This window comes from Phocoena phocoena, chromosome 16 (genome assembly GCF_963924675.1).
Source record: "Phocoena phocoena chromosome 16, mPhoPho1.1, whole genome shotgun sequence".
NCBI classification, from domain to species: Eukaryota; Metazoa; Chordata; class Mammalia; order Artiodactyla; family Phocoenidae; genus Phocoena; species Phocoena phocoena.
The window spans coordinates 47052678-47074508 of NC_089234.1; the positions used below are offsets into that span (position 1 = coordinate 47052678).

General features: G+C 51.2%; 1 protein-coding gene across 2 annotated transcripts in view; it reads left to right on the forward strand.

Annotated features, from left to right (window-relative positions):
• ARHGAP22 (Rho GTPase activating protein 22) overlaps positions 1–21831 on the forward strand; it is a 207710-nt gene that overhangs the window by 125419 nt on the left and 60460 nt on the right. The window contains exon 1 of one of the 2 annotated variants that reach the window (XM_065893823.1): positions 17223–17274. The exons of the other annotated variant lie outside the window; for it this stretch is intronic. Coding sequence (XP_065749895.1) covers positions 17223–17274 — 52 coding nt within the window. Of the gene's footprint in view, positions 1–17222; positions 17275–21831 lie in introns of those variants that run through there. 2 annotated transcript variants of the gene reach the window in all.

Consider the following 21831-nt stretch of genomic DNA (forward strand, 5'->3'; position numbering starts at 1 on the left):
GCATTCACCTTGACACACTAGGGTCATGAAGATGCGGGCACCCCAGGGCTTCAGTTCGTCTTTTATAACAGCCACCATCACAATCAGTGAGGACACAGTGGCCCCACCTGCCATGTGACTGTCTGTGCAAGTGTATCAGGAGCTGGCACTGGGCCCTCTGCACCTGCTCGCCACCTTCCTTCTCATGCCTCCCCACAGGAGGGCTCTCACCCACAGGCTCCCAGATACCTTCCTGTCCGGGAGGTCTGCAGCCATGACAGACCTTCATAGAGAGCTCACCAGAACAGCTAGGAGGTTTATAAACTGCTGAAACGTTCCCAAACCAGTTAGTAAATCGTCACTGCCCTCAGCCTCCCCACTCTCTAGGACGCAGCTACCTAGGACCAGATGTGGCTTATGGCCCACCTTTGTTGTGGTTGATCCTGGTCCCTGCAGAGCCATTTTTGAGGATTCTGAATATCACCCAGTCTGCGTCAACAACTTCTGGAGGCAGAGAGCCCTGAACTTGGGAACAAGGAGAGATCTTTGAGCTTAGGTAGTTTCTACTTCCTCAGTTTACTGTTGAGGACAGTTGACTGAGAGAGCCCGTGTCACCTCCAAGGGGGTGCAGAGGCGGGGGACAGCATGGACGGCCTTGGAGTCAGGCTGCTCTAGGCCCAAGTCCTGACTCACCCACCTTGACCTGGGTGTGCGCCCTGGGCTCGGGGCCTCGGTGTCACCTGGCTGGGAGAGCACCGCCTCACCGGGCTGTCACCGGAGGGCATGGAGGGAAAGGGCTGGTGCCCCCCAGCACCAAACGCTGTCTTCCCCAGGACAGCGGGCTCTGGGGTCCTCTGGGAGACACCTGCACCTCTGACTCAGCACGGCCCCAGAGGCCATGTCCAGGGCCACCTGCCTGCAAATGAGCCACTACCTCCCTTGCCCCAGTCCGGTTTGGGGAACAAGCAAGCTCTTTGCCAGTGAAGGCCTCCTGGGGAGGGTTAGGGAGAGAGTCTACACTGAGTTTCATCTTGCTAATGATCAAGACGTGGGGACTTAGAGATGTAATGTAGGGGCTCAGAGGGGGCAGGCTTGAGAGGTCCTCAGGGATCCACCTAGCCTGACCTTGTTTTCTAGGGGAGTTGTTTTAAAAGCCCCCAAAAGAAAAAATGACTTGCTTAAGGCCACCCACCATGTCAGTGGCCCAGTCGGGGCCTCACCCTTGAGTCTGGGGGCCCCAGACTGCTCTTGGTTCTGAATAAGGCTGCCTAAGTTTGTTCTAGTTTAGTCCCTATGAATTGAGGGCAAGTTCTGTGCTAGGCCACCTACAGGGCGGGTGTCGCACCTTCATTACTGCAAATGGAGTAATAGAGGGAAGGGGCCAAACATTCAAGGCAAGGGTAAGGGCTGGGGAAAGGGAGCTGATGGGTGTGGGGAGCCCCCCTGCAGACCACCTCTGACAGCTGGAGGGGCACAGCCAGCCCCTTGGCCATAGCCCCTGCTCAGAATGTGCTGGGGTGGGGTGGGGGGGTGGTCAGGGCAGCTCTGTCAGAAATGACCCTTCCTCCATTGTCTCAACGTTTTCCAAGTACCAGGTGGGCTTAGACTTAAGCCTCTACTTTGCCGCAGGCCGTGGGCCTCTCTACTGTCCTGCTTTGCTAGTTTGCATCAACACCACAGCTCGGATATATTTGTGGATTCACAGGGTCAAGAGTGGTTCCCTTAATGTCTGCCAGGTTTCTCCGCCACAGTTCAGAAACATTTTATGCATGGAATGCGCACATGCGTTAGATAAACGGTCTTTCATCTGAGAGGGAAGAGAGGCCAACATTTGCTGACCACTCACGGTCCCAAGCACAGCGCATGCTCTGCCTCTGATTTCTCAACCTTCCCCGCGAGGGGCGTCCAATACTGTGGGTTTTAGAGATGAAGACATCCTGACTCTGAGAAGTAAATAATTTGCCCCAGGCCACCCATGTGTCACCGGTCAAGTTAAGTCTAAACTCAGCTCTGAATGACCCTAAATCCAGACTGTTTCTCTTCTCCCTAAGCTGTCTTTCAAGTCTCAAGAATGGACTCTTCTGGAAAGATTTCAATTAATAGTCTTTGGCTGCTAGGACTGCGGGTCTCTGAGGTTTCTCTGGCTGCCTAATAAAGTTATTTCTGATGAAAACCTAAGGACATCCTTCCTTCCTGTGCCCCCCTCCTCCATGACCCACAAAACAGCAGAGCTTGGAAATCCCTGGAAATCCGGGAGATGCAGGCGCCAAAAGGATGTCGGGGGCCCCCTTCCTTTATTCAGAGAGGCTGGGGAGTCACTCCTTCCCAATAAACTCCCAGGACGCCACCAACCAGGACTGGGCGACAGAGGAGGGGTGGTGCCGCCGGGTGAGTCTGGGGGAAATGAGGCCACGGAGCCCCGGAAAAGGCCTGGGTCACCCAACATCCTGCTCTCCCTTCCCTGTGAGGCCCCATTGTCCTGGCTCGAGCTCCCAGGCTGGCCGGCCCTCGCTGAGGCAGAATTCATCAGCTGGCTCTGAGGCCGATTCTGAGTTAGTGCTATTTGTAGAATCTTCTTAAAATACCACAACAGTGCCATTCACGGAGCGTCTGCGCGGCGATCGATGGCGGAGGCTGGAACAAAGCTCTGCTGTGCTCGGCATCCCGTTCAGACCTCAGCCGGAGGGCACCCCGCTGCCGCAGTGATGGGCGGGGATGCTGGGGCTCTCCCTGTCCTGAGTGCTCCCGAGAGAGGCCCCGTGGGGCCCGGCATGGACTCTGGTCCCCCACGCTGGCCTGGAGTGCGTCCTGGACCAGGATGGCCGGCAGAGGGAGTACAGGACGGCATCCGGCTCTCCGTAAATGAGATCCTGCCCTGGCCTTTCCCCAGGGAGGTCAGGTCTAATCCGCCCCTTCGTTAGGCCGCACCCAGGCTTGCTCAAGGACAGTTATGTGGATGGACAGGAACAAAGATCAGTAAAGGGTCGTCAGGAAGAGACCCATAAAGATGTAGCCTTTTGCGTCCAGAGTCAAAGGCTCTGGCATCTCTGCTCCCTATGTGTGCGTACTCAATTTCATCATGAGATGGTCACAGCAGTGTCCTCATCAACTGTGTTTCTCTTCCCCCACCTCAGCAGTACCCTCAGCGCCTTCGCAGGCACACTTGCTCTCGGGATGTCCCCGTATGTTAACCGGTGTCTCCATTAGCGATGCGTTTTGTGGTACCTGGGAAGAGCTGAGCAGAGTTGAGTGTTTTCTCTGAAGCTGGACCTCTTGGAGCCTTCACCATGCCAAAGGACCGTGCACTGGGTCACCTCTACTTAACTTGCAGGCCCTTCCTCACACAGCTGCCGGCTGGGCAGTGACGTTCTAGCCGTACCTTCCTATGATCCTTCCGGGATGTGGGTATGGCTGGAGCCACAGGTGGAGTGCCCATCTGTTCAAAAGTTTTAATGACTTTCCAGTTTTCATTTTTCCCCGCCATTGGTACCTAACCATGTATCGCATAGAAAATCAGAGAGTCCTCCAAAAGGAGGCAGCTTAGCTCTCCTAGCCTGTGCCTGAGGTTAAGAGCCTGCGGTGGGCCTTGCTGTGTGTCTGGAGGGACCCCCTCGCTGCACGGAAAGGCTTGGCAGCCAGACTGGCAGATACCTCTCTGAGCAGCTATGCCAGCCATTACTGATGTCCAGCTCAGACTGATGTCAAGCCCTCATGGTGGGTTTTTAAATGTCCTCTGCAGGTGTCCAATGAGTCCCTGTTAATAGCTGTTCACAAAGGACACTGGGCCACCCCCTGACCAGTGGTGGGGTCATTACACACAACCTAGCATAGAGTGTGACCCTTGACAAGGGCAGGGTAAATCTGTTTGGGATGAGGGTCAGGTGAGAGACTGACACCTCAGGGATGGTTTGGGGGTCCTCAAAGCACCACCATGTGAAGAACAGCATCTGCCTTAGTGTAGACGACGGCCACCCCAGCATTTGAGCGCCGGCAGTTGAACTGGATTCTGACCAGCCTGGTGGAAGGCAGGGCAGCCCTGGGAAGCGGGCCCTCTCTGAGACGAGCAGACCCATGGCACTCACTGGCTGCAGGACTCCAGGCAAGAGACACACATCTCCATGCCTCAGTTTCCCCATCAGGGAAGTGGGATTCATAAGGCCTAGTTTGGGGGTTGCTGTGGGACTGTGGTAGGCCGGAGGCCCCGAGAGGCTGGAGGAGCTGAGGTTATGCTCCCCAGCCCTGCCAGCTCTGCTGAAGGGAAAAGCACTGGACAACAAATAGTTGAGGCAGAAAGTCTCTGCTCTGGCTCTCTGGCTGGGAGTTTGGGGCAGTTTTCTTCTGTAGAATGTGGAAAGGTAAGACCTTTCTCAAGGTTGTCTCGAGGCTTAAATGTGAGAACATAGAGGCCACCATGTTGCATCACTCCAGCAGAGGGGGGATACAAAAGCTGCAGTGTGAACGGGCCCTCCAGAGGGCGCCATTTATTTAGATTACAACAGGGGTCCCCAGTCCCCAGGCCACAGACTGGTACTGGTCCATGGCCTATTAGGAAGCCGGCCAAACAGCAGGAGGGGAGCGGCAGTCAATCGAGCAAAGCTTCATCTGTGTTTACAGCCGCTCCCCATTACTTGCATTACTACCTGAGCTCCGCCTCCTGTCAGATCAGCAGCGGCAGTAGAGTCTCATAGGAGCAGGAACCCTACTGTGAACTGTGCACGCGAGGGATCTAGGTCACGTGCTCCTTATGAGACTGTAATGCCTGATGATCTGAGGTGGAGCTGAGGCGGTGATGCAAGTGCTGGGGAGCGGCTGCAAATACAGATTATCGTTAGCAGAGAGGTTTGACTGCAGAGACCAAAATAAATCAACTGCTTGCAGACTCATATCGAAACCCGCTCAGTGAGTGGCAAGTGAAAACAAGCTCAGGGCTCCCTCTGGTTCTGCATTATGGTGAGTTGTGTAATTATTTCATTATATATTACAATGTAATAATAATAGAAATAAAGTGTACAATAAATGTAATGCGATCGAATCATCACAAAACCATCCCACCTCCCCCGCAGCCCCCCAGTCCATGGAAAAATTGTCTTCCACGAAACCAGTCCCTGGTGCCAAAAAGGCTGGGGACTGCTGGACTACGATGAGAATGGCTGTCTGGGGGAAGGGAGTAGGCAAGCACTTAGACTACAGTGTGAGTGTTGGCCTCCAGGGGTGCCATTCATTCAAACTCTAAGGTGAATGGTTGCCTCCAGAGGGTTCCAGGCACTTAGACTACCATGTGAATGGCTGCCTCCTGGAGCTGTGCTGGGGAGTGGTGCTACAGTTAACAGTGAACTTATTAAACCTCTATCCTGGCACTAGCTTAACTTCTTGCTTGTCTGGTTGTTTATAACTGGCCTCCAGGAAGGAGGCAGTTTACCAAATAGTATGTTGTTTTTTAAGGAATCTGAAGAATTTGGTTGAAGAAGCGCATGGGGAGAATATTAGCTAAAGCCCTGAGGTCTCACACACCTGCCAGAGGTGGGCCTACATTCTGGGGAACCCATGCAAAGAGGAAAAGAGCACCAGACAGAGATCCATGGTGTCCATATCAAAGTAAGGGATTTCTCGTGTGCCCAGCATAGATATTGTGGCTCAACAAACGTCCACATTACCGGCTAGCAGAGGCAGAAAGGAACTGGGAAGGTTGTACTGAGTGTAACATGCTGGGTGAGTAATGGGCCTGGAGTCCCATAGACCCCGGGCACTTCACTGCCATTTGGCATGTCACTTTCCCCAGCCCCAGTCTCCTCATTCAGCCCGAGGCCTCACTCCTTCAAGCCTCCACCCTGGCCTCAGGGAGGGAGTTAAACCCCCCTCTGGGGGAGGCAGAAATGGTAAGAATGCCCCCTCCCCCACTCCTCCAAGCTTCTGGAGGTAACCCAGGCTGCCAGCCAGGTTTCTCCCCCACCAGGAAGAGTTCCTGTGACCGGGAGGTTTTGTGATGCAGAACTGGGGAAGGGGCTTAGAGCATCTTCATGATAAAGAGCAGAGAGGCAGTACATTCTCCCAGACTCTGAAGGAAAGAGCAGATGTCCTTGTTGCTAATTTGGCTTCTTGGGTTGCTTCCCAGTCTGTGGCTGACCCGCCTGCCCTTGACTCCCTGAGGACCAGGGCTTCATCTTTGTGTCCCCAGTTCCTAGCATGGCGTCTGGAAGGTTGTGCAGGATAGGATCTGAGAATGTCCTTCAGGGAAGCGGTTCTCAAGCACCTGTCCAGAGGGGTACCTGGGGACAAACAAGAACTTCCCCCTGGTGGTGGGAGAAGTGGAGATGTAGGCACGGGCTGGCTGCCACCTCCTGGTGTCAATGATAAGAATCTAGTCCTGGTCCTTGGTTGAAGGTCAGCCCCTGCCTCATGCCCCAGGCCTTCCCCCGTGATGCCAGGCTGGGGAGCCTGGGCACAGGGAGCTAACACCCAGAAAAAGGGATTCTTGGCAGGTATCCTGGGTCTGTGCTTTTCAAGCAGCTGGGCTTAAGCCCGAGGTGGGGATCAATTGGGAGGCGGGTGAGAGACGATGCCACCGGCATTTTAAAAAAGTGATAATTACAAAGTGATTTTTATTTAGTCTAAATGTGCAGTTTCTGGAGACAGTGAGCAGGGTGTGATGGGACTTGGGACCCCCCCTCCTGCCACCAGCAAGGGGTCCAGCACCTGCCTAGGCTCTACTTATGCCCCCGGGGGTAGGGGGACTTGGATCCCCAGAAGTGAGCCTTGTTCTTGAATTTCCTCTGGATCACCACCAAGACCAAGACAGATCCTGAACCCAGGCGCTCGTCACCCGCCCTTCACCCAGGCCACGGCTTCTCCCCCCTGGACCCCTGCCAGAACTGGGGAACAGGTCCTTTCCACCTCTGGACCCACTCATGCCCTCCTGGGTGCACTGAGATACACAAAGGACCTCAGGACTTTTCCCACCTTGGGGCCTTTGCACTTGCTGCCCACCCCCCTACCCTCTACGCCCGGCCCAGCGCTTCTAGTACACTTAATTCTCAGCTCAGGGACCCCCTGAGATGGGCCTTTCCTGACCCCCTGTTTAAGTAGCAAGCCCACCCCATCTTTGCGGCAGTCGCCCCGTCTGTGCTCCCTCCCTCCTTGGTTTGCTCCCTCATTCTTTGTCTGGCTCCCCCTAGAGGAGAGTAAGCTCCAGGAGGGCAGTGCCTTGCCCTCCCCTTCACCTGTGTGCCCCCTCCACCCCACCCCTGTACCAGGCACATAGTAGGGCCTTGAGGAGTATCTGTTGCCTCATTGAAAGAAAGGGCCTCTTTACACATGCTGGCCAAGCCAGGCCCAGCCTGCCTGAGGTCTCCTGCACCAGTGAAGCCCCACAGAGAAGATGGGGTATGGGGAGGGGGGCATGGAAGAGGGATGTTAAAGCCCCTGGTACCACATATGACCAATGGTGACTGGGGCATGGGTCCCTACTCCCCTTTTGTCCCTGGGCTGGCAATTCTGATCCACACTTCAGGAGGCTGCACTAACGGTGCCAGCAGGATGGAGGCCCCAGGTCCCCAAACGGTGGCCAGCAGCATCTCACATCCCTGTGGGCTGCCCCTCCTTCCTCATTTTATTTCCTGCCCTGCTTCCCAAGCCCACTGCCTGCACACAACCCTTAGTCTCTGGCTTTGGTTTCGGGGAACCCAGGCTAAGACGCGCAGTGTGAGGGGGAAACATTCTCAGAAGCAACGTGAAGTAACAAACGACAGAAGTTTCCTGCAGTTAATGACAGCTCCTGTTAGCCCGCAGTGCCGCAGTCATTCATTTAACAAATGTCCACACGCCTACCTGGACAGAGTTCTCCGTTAGGGTGTTGGGAGAGGTGCAGGAGTGCATCACAGACCTCAAGAAGGCTTGAAGGGGAGACCCAGGCGGGTGGGAACCTGGCGCTGGGAGGATACTGAGGAGAGTCTTGGATGCAAATCAAGGTTCCATCGTTTACTAGATCCTAGGGCTTGGCCTCAGCTTCTCCTGCACGTAGTAGGGGTGGTAATGTGATCAGAACATTGACTTCCTAGAGTCCCTTGGAGGGGTGCCCCTCTTTACAAGCAGTAGCAGTGTGGGGATGGCGGTGCTAGTAAAGCTGCAGGGGGGCGTCCTTGTTACGTCTCTGCAGCTGATGTTGTTTGTGACATTGTAGAAATTAACCCCCCAGCACACACTCATGGAAGAGGTTGAATCTGACTGTGTATAAGGAACCGAGTGCAGAGCAGGCCCTTCATAAATGTTAGTTCTCTTTTCCTGCCTTAGAATAATGAGTCAAGCTAATGGTCACTGAGCATAAATCACATTTTTTTTCCCCAGTTCAAAGTGCCAGGCCCACCCCTCCTCCCCCATAATCCCCCACCCTGGAACAGTTCAGAACCTGCTCTTCATCTGACAGTTGGCATATTCCATTTTCATATGTTGCTATTTTTAGCTTATTTTTTTTATACACAGAAGTTTATTTTTAAATGGGCACGGGTGTGTGTGTGGGGAGGTGGATTACCCTTACAATCAGTGGTGTTTTCCAGTCCTGTTCCGGCTTTCCTGGGAGGTCAGGAGACACGAGGAGGCCAAGTCAGGCCAGGCCCAGAGCCAGGCGAGCTGAGCTATTGGTGGCCCTGGGAGGTGGCCCCGGGGATACAGTTCTCAAAGTGCCGTCTAGCCACCCCACACCCCACCCCCGACCTCCCCTCTGGAATCCCTCCTGTGCTGAAGTTGCAGGTTTGCATTTGTGATAATGGCTGAAGCCCCTCCCCCCAACCAGTCTGGGACTCTTGGTTTTGTCACTGTTGTGTCTCTAGCACATGGCACAGTGCCTGGCACATGGTAGACCTTTAATTCACATTTTGTGGAAGGGGGAATGGGATAAGGAAGACTGGGAATGGGTGAGGGGGGAAGAGTTAGGGAAGGTGAAGAAGTGGGGTTATTTGAGCTGGGTCTTGATGAATGAGTAGGAGTTTACCAGGTGGACGAAATGAAAAGGCATCCCAAGAAGAGGGAACAGCATGTGCAAAGACAGAGAGGCGTGAAGTACCTGGTGTATCCCGGGAACAATAAGTAGGACGGAGTGCCTGGTGGGTCCAGTGAGGTGGGGAGCAGCTGGCTGGGCTGGAGAGGTCCCCTCAGCTGATCACGGAGGAGCCGCAGTGGGAAGCAGTGAGCGGGGACATTTCCTGGAGGCAGAGGAGAGAGGCTGTGGTGTGGAATTTTTACCAGGCAAGGTAGAGACCTCCCTCATATTTCAGAACAGATGCTCTGGCCAGGCCCAAGCATTCCCCAGCTGGCCCCAGCTCTTCCTTCACCTCTGCAATTGTCCCTGTGAGAAAAATCATAGCCCCTGTTTTCCCACATGGTGATGCCCCAGGCAAGGTCAACACAGTTTCCCTAAAAACCCAAACATCCCCAGAACCACACAAGAAGATTTCCCAGGGAGATGCTGGTTTTGAGAAATGAAACTCCGCTGTGGGGTTGGGCTGGCAATAGCGGAACTTGGAGTGCAAACCGATTGGAGGACATTTGGGGGATTTTCCTAAATTAAAAGTACTCAAAGCACGGGGCAGGTCTGACTGCTCCAGGGCCAAACCAGGAGCTATCACTTCTCTTAACAATGAGAAGCAGCAGTGTTTATTCAAGAAAGTAGCCTGTGCCTGTGAGAACACACAGGCAATAACACACAGGCAGGCACTTCAAAGAGCCTATAGCGGGAAGTAAGCCTCATATTCCTGAGCCCCTTGCCTCCTCTCCTGAAGGCCCCTGCCTGGGTCCCTGGGTCCTGCTTGTCCTTCCAGAAATGGGCGCGACCACCTGCCACCGTGTGTCCACATCACTCTCACACAGATGGCAGCATGCGCTTCACGCTGTGTTTTGCTTTTTCCACATAATAATGTATCATCTCATATCACATAGTTCCACCAGCGTCTTTTTTTGGATGTACGTCATCTATTTAACCAACACATTGTTTAACTTGATGGACAGTTAGGCTGTTCCCTGTTATTCTCACTGTCTCCTTATGCACATGTGCAAATTTATCTGAAGGATAAATCCCCTAGGAATGGATTGCTGAGTCATTTAAAATTTTGATAGATATGTCGTGGTCCGCGCGTGGGTTGGAAGAAGAATTTTCAGACACAAAGTATTTTAGACAAGAGTGAGTCTCTTGAGAACAAAGAGCAGAGTTAGTGAGGGGCGCTGCAATTACAGCAGCCGACTTCCTGATAGACCAGGGAGAGCTGACCCCCCTTTGTGGGCTAGTAGCCAACTTTTATAGCCTCAAGACAAAGAAAATTCCTGCTGGCAGGATGGCATTAGGTGATTGGTCAGGGTGCTGCAAGGTTGCTACATGGTGATTATTTTGTCTACTATGGAGTCGGGGGCTGTCCCGTTTAGATTAGGAGAGCTCATGGCATTAGTTGCTATGGGGGCTCCGTTAATTCCGGAGTTTTTGTCCTGTGTCCTTGATGTAGGGTGTCCTTGATGTGGGGCTCCACAAGATATGGTAGTGCCCCCCGATCCGTGGTTTTGCTTTCCGTGGTTTCCTTCTCTGTGGTTTTAGTTACCCGCGGTCAACTGCAGTATGAAAATACATTAAATGGAAAATTCCAGAAATAAACAATATGAAAGTCTTAGATTGCACACCGCTCTGAGCAGCAGGCTGAAATCTTGTGCCGTCCTGCTCTGTCCCACTAGGAGATTAATCTTTTTGTCCAGCGGATCCATATATACATATTCCCAGCTACCCAAGTCTACGTATACTTAGCAGCTCGCTCAGTTATCGGACTGTCGAGGTGTCGCATTCACGTAACTTTTGTTACAGTATATTGTTATAATTGTCCTATTTTATTATTAATTGTTGTTAATCTCTTACTGGGCCTCATTTATAAATTACGCTTTATCACCATTATGTATGTATAGAGAAACATTGTCCCTATAGGGTTGGGCACTGCCCGTGGTTTCAGGCATCCACTGGGGTCTTGGAACAAATCTCTCGCGGATATGGGGGGAGAGGCGCTACTCTGTTGTCAGATTATGCAGCGCGAAGGGGTTGTGGGAAAATCTATATTACCAATGTGCTAGGGCTGTCCGCTTGCTTCATTGTCTGCCCTGGGCTGGTGCCTCCGGCTGTGAGCCCCACACCCCTTGGTGAGCTGGTCGCCCGGCTCTGAGCGACTCTCAGGTACCAGCATGCCTTCCACCCCCGTTTTCCACTGCAGCCCACCGCCCACACGTGATGTGAGGTTTCTTTCACTTGCCACTTTATATTAAATTCTATTTTAATCTAGTGTTTAAAATAGGTAACATGGTTCAAATATCTAAAGGCCAGTGCCCGTCTCCCTACACCCTTTTCCCCTAGCCATCCCCTTTCCTCCCAGAACTGCTGCTCCAACGTCTTTGTCTCCATCCAGAGATATTTTGCACAAGCAAGTATATTTCTGTTCTTCCTTCCTCCCTCCCTCCCTTCCTTTGCAAAAATGATAGCTTGTTATTCTTCCCTTTACTTTTTTCACTTAACAGTGTCTAGTAGAGAACATTCTGGGTGTAAAGTGCATCCTCATTTTTTTTAATATCTGCAAATCATCACATTTGATGAATGTCTGTTCCTCTCCTCTCCTTGTCATTTGTCTTTTCACTTTTCTTTGCCATGAAAAGGGTTTTTTTTTGCATTTTATTTTATTTTTTATACAGCAGGTTCTTTTTGGTTATCTATTTTATACATATTGGTGTATATATGTCAATCCCAATCTCCCAATTCATCCCGCCTTGAAAATATTTTTAACTTTCCTGAAGTGAAATTTTCTTTCGTGGGCTCTGGTTTGGGGGTCATATTAAAAAGACCTTTCCCACTTTGAGATTACACAAAATTTCTCCCACAATTGATCCTGGTACTTTTGTGGTTTCATTTTTTAATCTTTAAAATCATTGATACATCATGATTTTTTATTTTGTTGTAAGGTGTGCTATAAGGATCCAACTTGATAATTTTTCTCCAGGTGGCTATCCAATTGTCCCTATTCCATTTATTGAATAATTCATCTTGTACTTGCCCATTTGAAATAACTCCTTAATTCTGTTCGACTCTCAAATGTGTTTTGAGTCTGTCTGTTCACGTTATGCAGTACCATGCTGTTTTAATTATTATAGCTGTATAATTTACTCTGTTTTAATAATTAGTAGGGCTGGTGTGACTTCCTTAGTTTTTTTTTTTACAAAAATGCATTTGCTATTTTTGCTTATGACTTTTGAATCAACTTGTCTAATTTAAAAAGAAATGCTATTCATACTTTATTGTGTTACACATTATGGTACGCATTTCTATTACTTCTAATTTATAAATAGTGATTTCTGTATATTAATTTTGTGTCTGGTACCTTACTGGATTGTCTTATTGCTTATAATGGTTTTTCAGTTGGTCGACTTAGGTTTTCCACACATATAAATAATAACAGCGATAATAATACCACCACACCCTCCCCTCCCACTTTTATAGTTTTATGTTCTCTCTCTAATCTAATCGCACTGGCAGATACTTCCAGGAAAATGTTAAATAACACTGGTGATGGTGGACATGCTTGTTTTGTCATTGGTTTTGATGAGAATGCCGCTAGCATCTCTCCACTAAACACAGTGTTGGGACTTCCCTGGTGGCACAGTGGTTGGGAATCCACCTGCCAATGCAGGGGACACGAGTCTGAGCCCTGGTCTGGGAAGATCCCACACCGCAGAGCAACTAGGCCCGTGTGGCACAACTACTCATCCTGTGCTCCAGAGCCCGCGAGCCACAACTGCTGAGCCCACATGCTGCAACTACTGAGGCCCGCGTGCCTAGAGCCTGTGCTCCGCAACAAGAGAAGCCACCTCAATGAGAAGCCCACGCACCGCAGCGAAGAGTGGCCCCCACTCGCCGCAGTTAGAGAAAGCCTGCGCGCAGCAACCCAGACCCAATGCAGCCCCCCAAATAATAATAATAAAAAATAAATTTTAAAAAAATTAAAAAAAAATTTAAACACAGTGTTGGCTTCGGCTACATCTGTGTTGAGGAAGGATCCATCTATCCCTACTTAACGTAGAATTTCTAAATGGATGTTGAATGTTGTCACATGCCTTCCAAGGTTTCTCTTGGACCCGAGCTGCAGGTCCACCAGTGTACACCTCAGCTAGCCCCAGACCTGCCCCTTCCTGGCAGCTCCTGGGGGTGCCGGTGCAGCTCTCAGCTGCCTGGGGGCTCTCGTCTCTGGACTGGGATGCTTTCCACAGCAGGAAGCAGAAAAGCCCACCTAACAGGCTTAAATCAAAGGAGATGTGTTATTCTCACAGACCGAGAAGCCCTGAGGTAGGCAGCTCCTGGGTCAGCGATTCAGGGTCTCAGTCAAGTTAGCAAGGGCGTGGGCCCCCCTCCTCCCCTGCCCTTCTTGGCCTGTTAGCTTTGCTGGCTGGTCAGCATGGTCGCAAGGTGACTACCAAACATCCCAGAGACAGGCACGATATGCCACCTTGATGAAGCGGGGTCTCTTTGTGGGGTCCTTCTTAGAAGTCATGAAGCCTTTCTCAGAAGACCCTCCAGGGACCTCCCCTGTGTCTCAGAGGCTGCATCTTCCAGTCTTAGCCTGTAAAGTATAAATGCTTTTCATTTCTTTAAAAATCTCCTTAATGTCTCGTAAGCGCTCATTTTCTAGTGGCTACATACGATTCCGTCTGGTTTATGTGCACACTCTCCTAAGCCATTCCCCTCTTTTGGCCATTACGTGGCTTCTGACGTTGTACTGGGTTCAGCTGTTGCCTGCCCACTGGGGCGTTTTGAGCTCCCAAACACTCCGGGTGAGGCTGTGGCCAGCGCCTTTCTCAGCCCAATTAGAATTTCACTTCTGGTTCCAGCTCATCAAGAGGTGTGGTTGAAAGCTCAGGGTCGGTTCCCAGAGCCCTGCAAATGAGAGGGCGGGGGCCATGGGGAGGCTACAGGGAGTGCACTGCTTGGGGGAGAGGACTCTAACTCTCTGCCCGAGACTGGGGGAGATGGGTGCACTTTTTCAAGGTGTCAGCAATTTCCTTGACGGCTCTGGCCCTGGGGGAGGGGGCCAGTGAGGCTCTTAATGTGGAATATCTAGGGGCGCTGCAGACAGCCGGGCACCCAGGACACTGTTCAGGAGTTTCACTATTTGAGACGAAGTGTTTTCAGCCAGCTCAGCCCCAGGAAGAGAGAGGCCAGCATAAGGTTTTCACGTGCCCCAGTGTAGTGACGTGGGGTGCAGTGTGTGCCGGGACAGGGGTCTCTGCTTGCCCGGTCCTGCTTGAGTGAGCTTTCTCCCTTCTTTACCAGATCCTGTCTTGCTTCTCAGAAAACAGAGCCCTGGGGGCCCAGGTAGATATTATGTGCGTGAAGCTTTGCGCAGGTTGAGGACCTGCCCTGGGGTTTACATCCTTTTTCCTCCAGGCACGGTACAGCAACCCTAAGGGACAGACTCCAGAGAGCCCTAAAGGAACCATAGGGACCTGAAGTCTCTGTTTCTCTCAGCCCGTCGCCTCCCCTCCTGACGTTTTGCCCTCCAGGTCTCCCAGCTCCCCGGCCATCTCTCCTCCCCAGTGACAGACAGTGACAGAGCTGGGGCATCTACTGCAGTGCTGTGCTGGGGATGGAGCAGGGTGGGGAGGGTGAGCATTTATGAGACTCTGGGCCCTGCAGTCGCCATGACAACAGAAATGCACTGTGATTTAGTTCCCTTGGCAGGAGCATCTGACGGGCAAGGCAGGTGGACTGCAGATGCCGGGCGACCTGGGCTTCGTTCCTGTGTTTCCAGCAGTCCTCTTCCATATCCATTTTTCCCTGGGGTGCCTTCTTTCCCTACATGCTCAGAGGTATTTTGTGGCACACATTTAGGCCACAAGACAAGCCTTCCCATACTTTCTTAGAGTCCCCGTGTCAGGTGACTGCCCAGCGCCCCCTTTACTCTCCCCTCCCCCTTCCCTTCTCTCCTTTTTCTCTCTGCATTTATGACAATAAAAAAAGCCATCCAGAAATGCAGAGGTGGGTTGTCAGCCTCCTCACATTCCTGGCTGAGGGCTGTGGCAGTGGAGGGCACACAGATGACATCCTGTCCCTTTTTGCCCTGTTCTATTTTAATAAGATACTAGGTCCAGACCACATGCAAGGGGGTGATTGTCCAAGAGTGTGAATAGAGTACTAGGAAGCAGGGTTCACTGGGGGCCACCTTGGAGGCTGACCAGCACAGAGATGGAGCCAGGAGGACAGACTACAGCCAGACTGCCTGGGTTCAGATCCAAGACGGGTTGTGAGTGGCCAGCACTTTAGGAGACCAGTTGGCAAGTAATTTCCCCTTGCTGTCCAGTTGGGAAGCGCCACTGTAATTAGTCGTGTGACCTCAGCCAAATTACTCAGCCTCCCCCAGCCTCTGTTTTCACATCTGTAAAATGGGTATCATAATCGTATCACCTTATAGGGTTGTCCTGAGGATATGGAGCTGAGATATGCAAAGCTCTTAAAACGGTACCAAGCATGTGGTAAACACCCAATAAAACTTGAGTGTTTTATTAAGAGAGATTGCCTGTCACTTGCACAGAGCCCTCCATGTGTCCCCACAGTGACCACTACCAATCACTGAACTCCTGTCCCTTTCCAGGCACTGGACTAGTTCCTGGGGATTCCAGGAGGCCAAGGGAGGCAAGGTCTGCTTTCATGAAACTTACATGCCTTTAGCAGAGACACAATAAACAAATATACAAATAAATAAGCTAATTTTCCGCTGTGCTATATTCTATAGAGAACAGAGTGGGAGAGTCATTGGGCAGGAGGGGCAGTTACTTGACAAATGTTCTCACCCAGGGAAGTTTTCTCTAAGTGATGTTTGAGGTAAGGTCTGAAGGTGAGAGGGGGCCAGCTCTGCAAGGAGCTGGGGAAACAACATTCCAAGAACCTGAAAGTGCAGAGATTCTAGTTGGAAGAGGGTGAGCTTGAGGAAGAGAAAGGGACCCAGGATGGCTGATGGCATTAAGGGTGGATAAGTAGGAGGAGATGTGATCAGGGGACCTGGACGTCCAGCGTCACATCAGAGTTGGATTTTTATTCCAGGAACGTTAGGCCCTCCAAGGAGTTTTAAGCAGATGTGCTTTGCTCTTAGGTGACTGCTTTTCCTTGTTGAAGGGATGGGTGGACTGATGGACCGATGGGTAGATGGATGGGAGGGATGGGCAGGTAAACAGGTGGCATCAACACAAGCGCAGCCTCGCTCCCTGTGCTCTCTCACCAGAGTCTGGTGCCTGCTGCCTGCCTCAACCCTTTAGGATGGTATCTTCAGGGCTGCCTGTGGTCCAGGCTTTTGACACTGTGCCCTGGGAGGACTGAGTGATGTAGGAGAAGCAACCAGGCTGGGCAAGGGGGCTGTCTCAGGCTCTTTGTCTCTGGGATCGGGGATACACCATAAGGGTGGAGCCGATTTAATGAAAAGAATCCCAAACCGCTAAATCCAAATCCTGCTGTACCATTTCCCGTCCAGGTGGCCCTGGGCCACTGGGAGCTCCAGCTGCCCTGTCGTAACACAGGCGTGGTGATGGTTACAGAGGGTATGACAGCACTTAGGAAGCATGTGCAGGCGTCGTGCCCAGCTCCTGGCTTCCTTGTCTCATTCAGTCCTCCCCAGAATCTCACAAGTTAGGTCCAGTTATTTTGCTGATGAAGAAATGGAAATGTAGAAACATTATGTGGCCTGTAAGCCCTTACATTTTATCAACCTTCTCGCATGTGTTCATTTAATCTCCACCAACCAGGTGAGGTAGGCTCCACTTGGAGAGGAGGACCCAGAGGCACAAAGCTGGTGGCGCTGGGAGTCCAGCCCCGTGCTCTCGGTCCTAGAATATAGGGGAGGGAGTGTGCAAGGTGGCAGGCGCTTGGGACCTGCCTTGGGATTTCCACTGTAGGAAACCCAGGCAGGCCATGCACCAGCCCCGGCACCAGCTGGAGGGCCCCGCAGGAACCCGCTGTTCCTCCTCGCCCCGCCCCGCCCGGGTCAGTCCCGGCTTTGGGGCACTGAGAAGTACAGAAGTTCCCCAGGAGAGACAAAAAGTGTCTGGTCCCCAGCCCACGGGCAGAGCGCACAGGCAGCCAGGAGGCGGCTGCAACCTGGAGCCGCCAGCACCTCGTCTGCCTGGCATCTGTCCCTGGCCTGGGTGAGCTTGGCTGCCCCTCCTGCCACCAGAGCCCCACCAGTTCTTGCACCATGCCTTTCTGCCCTGCCAGGCGTCTGAAGAGGAGCAGGCAGCTGCCCAGGGGTAAGTGAACAGCCAGGGTCAAGAGCAGGCTGCAGGGACACCAGACTGGGGGATGGTTAACCCTCAAAGGGCAAGTGGCATTCGGTGGCTCCAAGCAAAAGAAGTTGAGTGAAGATGAGTCAACAGGGATACGTGGGAAGCTTGGGCCTCTGCTCAAGTTCAGCCCGGTGCAGCGTGGCAGGCATGCGCGGGGAAGGCCAACCTTGGAGACACTGCAGAAAAGCCCGGCCGGCAACTAGGCATTGCCCAGAGCTGGCCACACACACACACCCACACACACACACACAGTCTCAGGATGTCTAGGGATAGTGGGCTCTCCCCTTCCACTCCAGCCCTAGCCTAGGCTGTCTGAAAGCTGTCCAGTCCTGCAGCCACCAGCTACATATGGGAACTGAGCACTTGAAGTCTGGCCAGTCCAGACATATTCTTAGTACAAACTACACCCTAGATTTTGAAGACTTAGTACAAAAGTGTATAAATATAATATCTCAGTAGTTTCTGACTATGTGTTGAAATGAATGATACTATTTTGGATGTATTGGGATAAACAAAATATATCATTTAACATAAGTTCACCTGCTTCATTTTACTTTTTTTTTTGGGGGGGGGGGTACGCAGGCCTCTCACTGCTGTGGCCTCTCCCGTTGTGGAGCACAGGCTCCAGACGCGCAGGCTCAGCGGCCATGGCTCACGGGCCCAGCCGCTCCGTGGCATGTGGGATCCTCCCGGACCGGGGCACGAACCCGTGTCCCCTGCATCGGCAGGCGGACTCTCAACCACTGCGCAACCAGGGAAGCCCCATTTTACTTTTTTAATGTAGCTACTAAAACATTTGAAATTATCCATGTGGCTTGCATTATATTTTCATTGGATTACACTGCTCTGGACAGCTGCATCCGCATGCTTGGCCTTCACCCCTGGAAATCCAGGTGTTGGAGGCCTCCCTGGAGCTCCCTGCTCCCCTGGGCAGCCTGTAGAATGATGGTGGGCCCTGTGACACATCATACATCGCAGCTGCTGTCACCTTTAAATAGTGATTTCTTTCGATTTTTGAACATTTTCCATAAATCCTGGGCTTATTAGGTATCATTTGATTAATTACATCAGAATGACAACTTTTTGACCTGAATGTCATAGAAGTAGTTCCATGGGCTATAGTGGTTTACAAAATGGTTTCACAGATATCATTTATTCTTTTTATTATGAAAATTCTTATACAGAAAAGTTGAAAGGTAGGAGTTTTTGTCCTGGAACCCTTGCCAGGATCTGCTGCATTTTGGAGTCACCTCCTCTCCCCCAAATCCCTTGCGTTGATGGAAAGAGAAACTCGAAAGAAAGTTCTTAAATCCAGGAGCCCAGAGGGGAATAAAGCCCAGCTGGGAAGAAGAAAAGCTGGGCTGGGACCTGGCTGGGTCATGTAGGGGCCGGTCCCTTTAGACAAGCCACAGGCTGAAGTAGTGAGCACAGAGTGTGGTCAAGGTTAGGAATCAGGCTGCCTGGAGTCCTAGTTCACTGCTCTTACTGCTTGGACATGTTTCTAAACATCTCTGGACTTCAGTTACCTTTCCTTTCCTTTAAATGGGAAGAATGACAGCACTTCCCATCAGCTTGTTAACATCACGCCTGCCTCAGAGTGGGTGCCCTGTGTGCTCCAGTCACCTTGGTTCTGCTATCGCTATTCTTCCATTCATCACAGATTCCGTGCACACCCTCCCCATGCCAGGCACTGCTCAGTGTGCTGGAGTTGCTTATAAAACAGACAGAATGGGGGCAGGCTGAAAATAAACAGTGTAAATAATCGTGTCATATAAACACATAAAATATGTGTACTGGATTGTGATAAGTGCTATGGAAAGATTAAGGCAGGGAAGGGGCCCAGGTTGCAGGGGGTGATGTGGACTGAGGTTTCAATAAGGGTGGTCAGGAAGGATTCCCAAAGAAGGTGACACTTGAGGGAAGACCTGAAGGAGGTGAGGGAGCGTGTCATGGCAGTGTCTGGAAGAATAGCTTTCCAAGCAAGAACAGGGGCAAAGCAGAAGCAAGTGCAAAGATCCTGGGGCAGAGGCGTGCCCAGCTGTCTGCGGAATGACAAAGAGCAAGGCAGAGAGCAGCAGTGAGGCTAGAGGAGTAGCCGGCAAGCGGTCAGGAGGCCTGGAAGATCACCGCACGGACTTTGCTGAGAGGGGGGCCACTGCGGGATTTTGCGCAGAGGTACGTGAGCTAGTTTGGGGCTTAACTGGGTCACTGTGCTGCCATATTGAGAACAGGCAGTCGGGGGCAAGGTAGAGAGCCTAGAGACCATGCCAGTAAGCCAGAGGAGAAATGAAGGTGGCTCGGACCAGGTGGGCCAGTGAAACACGGTCAGATTTTGAATGTGTTTTGAAGGAAGAGCCAGTAGAATTTGCTGATAGGAATGGATATGAGACAGAGTGGAGCTGAGGATGTGTCTGGTTTCCACTTGAGTAACTAGAAGGTGGAGTTGCCCTCACTCGAGAAGGGAAGGGGTGGCAGATCTGGAGATGGATTTTGTAGCTGGTAAGTGGGAGATGGCTGGAGACATCTCAGTGGAGCTGTTGGGTGAGGGCACAGAAGGGTCTGGAGGGCAGGGAGCAGTGAACCTGGAAGTTGTCTGCATAGGGATGGCAGTTAAAGCTCTCAGACTGGATGAGCTCACCAGGGGCCATTATGGGTCAGTATGGGGACAAGGGGAGGGAAGAGGCCTAGTGACTCCAAACTTTCTGCTTTGGGCACCTGGTTGCCCAGCACTAAGATAGGAGCACAAGAGGAAGCTGGTGTGATGGGTGAGGTAGTGATGATCTGCAGACAAGCCATGTTGTGCCTGTGGGATGTCCCACACCGGTAGAATCATAAAGTCATTTAGACTCATAGGAAGTATAGATCTCATTGCTCTTTATCAACGCTTCTCAACTGGGAGCAGCTTTGCCCCCCAAGGAACATTTGGCAACATGTGGAGACATTTTTGATTGTCAGACCTGGGAGGGAGGGAGAGGCTGCTACCGGCATCCAGTGGGTAGAGGCCAGGGATGCTGCTAAACACCCTGCTATGCACAAGTCAGCCGCTGCCATCCTAGTGTGGAATTATCTGGCCCAAAATGTCATTAATGCTGAGGTGGAGAAACTCTGCTCCATACTGGATTTAATTGAGTGTGATAATAAATGTGAACATTTAGAGAGTGTTTGTTAGTTGCCAGGTGCTAAGCTAGGGGAATAGTTCATTTCATTCTCCCAAAAAGGTAGACACCCCCATTTTCTTCACCTTACACCTGTGTGCCTGACATTTGGGGGAAGTTAAGTCCCTGCGCTCCACCTGGTGGATCTGAGCATTCACCCAGGTCTGGCTCTCAGCACTGTTCAGGAGGGCCTCAAACAAAGGGGTATGTGGCAGGATAGGTGGAAACGCAAGAAAAGGGAAAAACCAGAAACAGTAACAAGAGACCCTCATCCTTCATGATGCATTTCTTCCTGAAATGTTTGCTGTTAGAATTTTTTTTTCCTTAACTAAAGCTAATACTAATCTTTCCTAAGTAACAGAGGACAAGGTAAGTGTACACAATTGAATGCTATAGAAAATCCCAATGTTGACTTTGATGATCTGTCTATTTTATCTTCCTTGCATTCCCCTCCACTAACATAGAGGAGGTTTTCTATTGCAAAAAGAACGAGTTTATAGTTGAAAAAACCTGGGTTTAAGTCCTGGCCCCTCCATTTGTTTGGTTGTGAGCTAAATGTTTAACTAATCTGAGCCTCAGTTTCTTCATCTGTAAAATGGAGTCAGTAGCACTCCTTCCCACGGTGTTTATGAGGATTAAATATGACTGTGTGTGTTAACTGTCTTGCACAGTGGTTTACGTATAGTGGGCCCTTAGAAGTGGTTGCAGGACTTTCCCTTCTGGATAAGATCGGTGGACCGATGTACTATCCCACCTAAAACAACCCCCCCCCCAAAAAAAGGACAAATAATATGAAACAATGTTTTTCAAGGTACTAGACGTTAGGCGGTGAAGGACTGTGACACCCCACCCTCACCCCAGCAAGAGATGGGAAACAAACGAGGCAAGCCCTACACATGCCCTAGCTTACTGGCTTGAGAAAGTTTTCAGGCTGTGATGCAGGAAGGGGAAACCCAGGTGGAGTCCAGTGGACTCCACGAGTTAAAGAGACAGCTGGGGAGACCAAAGCATCTTGAGTTTTTAGAATAGAGTACCAAGGAGGAAAGTGCTACTCAAAGAGAAAACCCCCTTGGGAGCTCATCACCACATACACATGAGGACATTACCTGAGGCTGAGGAAAGAACCACTGGAAAGGGTTAGAGGCAACACTGACCACTCTGACACAGGGCAGGAAATAGTGCCTATTTCCATTGGACTCCCGGGGCATTGCATAGCATACACAGAAGGGTTTTCTCTCAGCAGTGGGGAGTTATTAACTCTATACTGAGAACTCTGGACCCACCAAATAAATCTTAGAAACAAAATCTGTAAGAACAAGTAGACAGGAAGTCAGTAAGAATATGGAAAATTTTAAAAAAAGAAAAC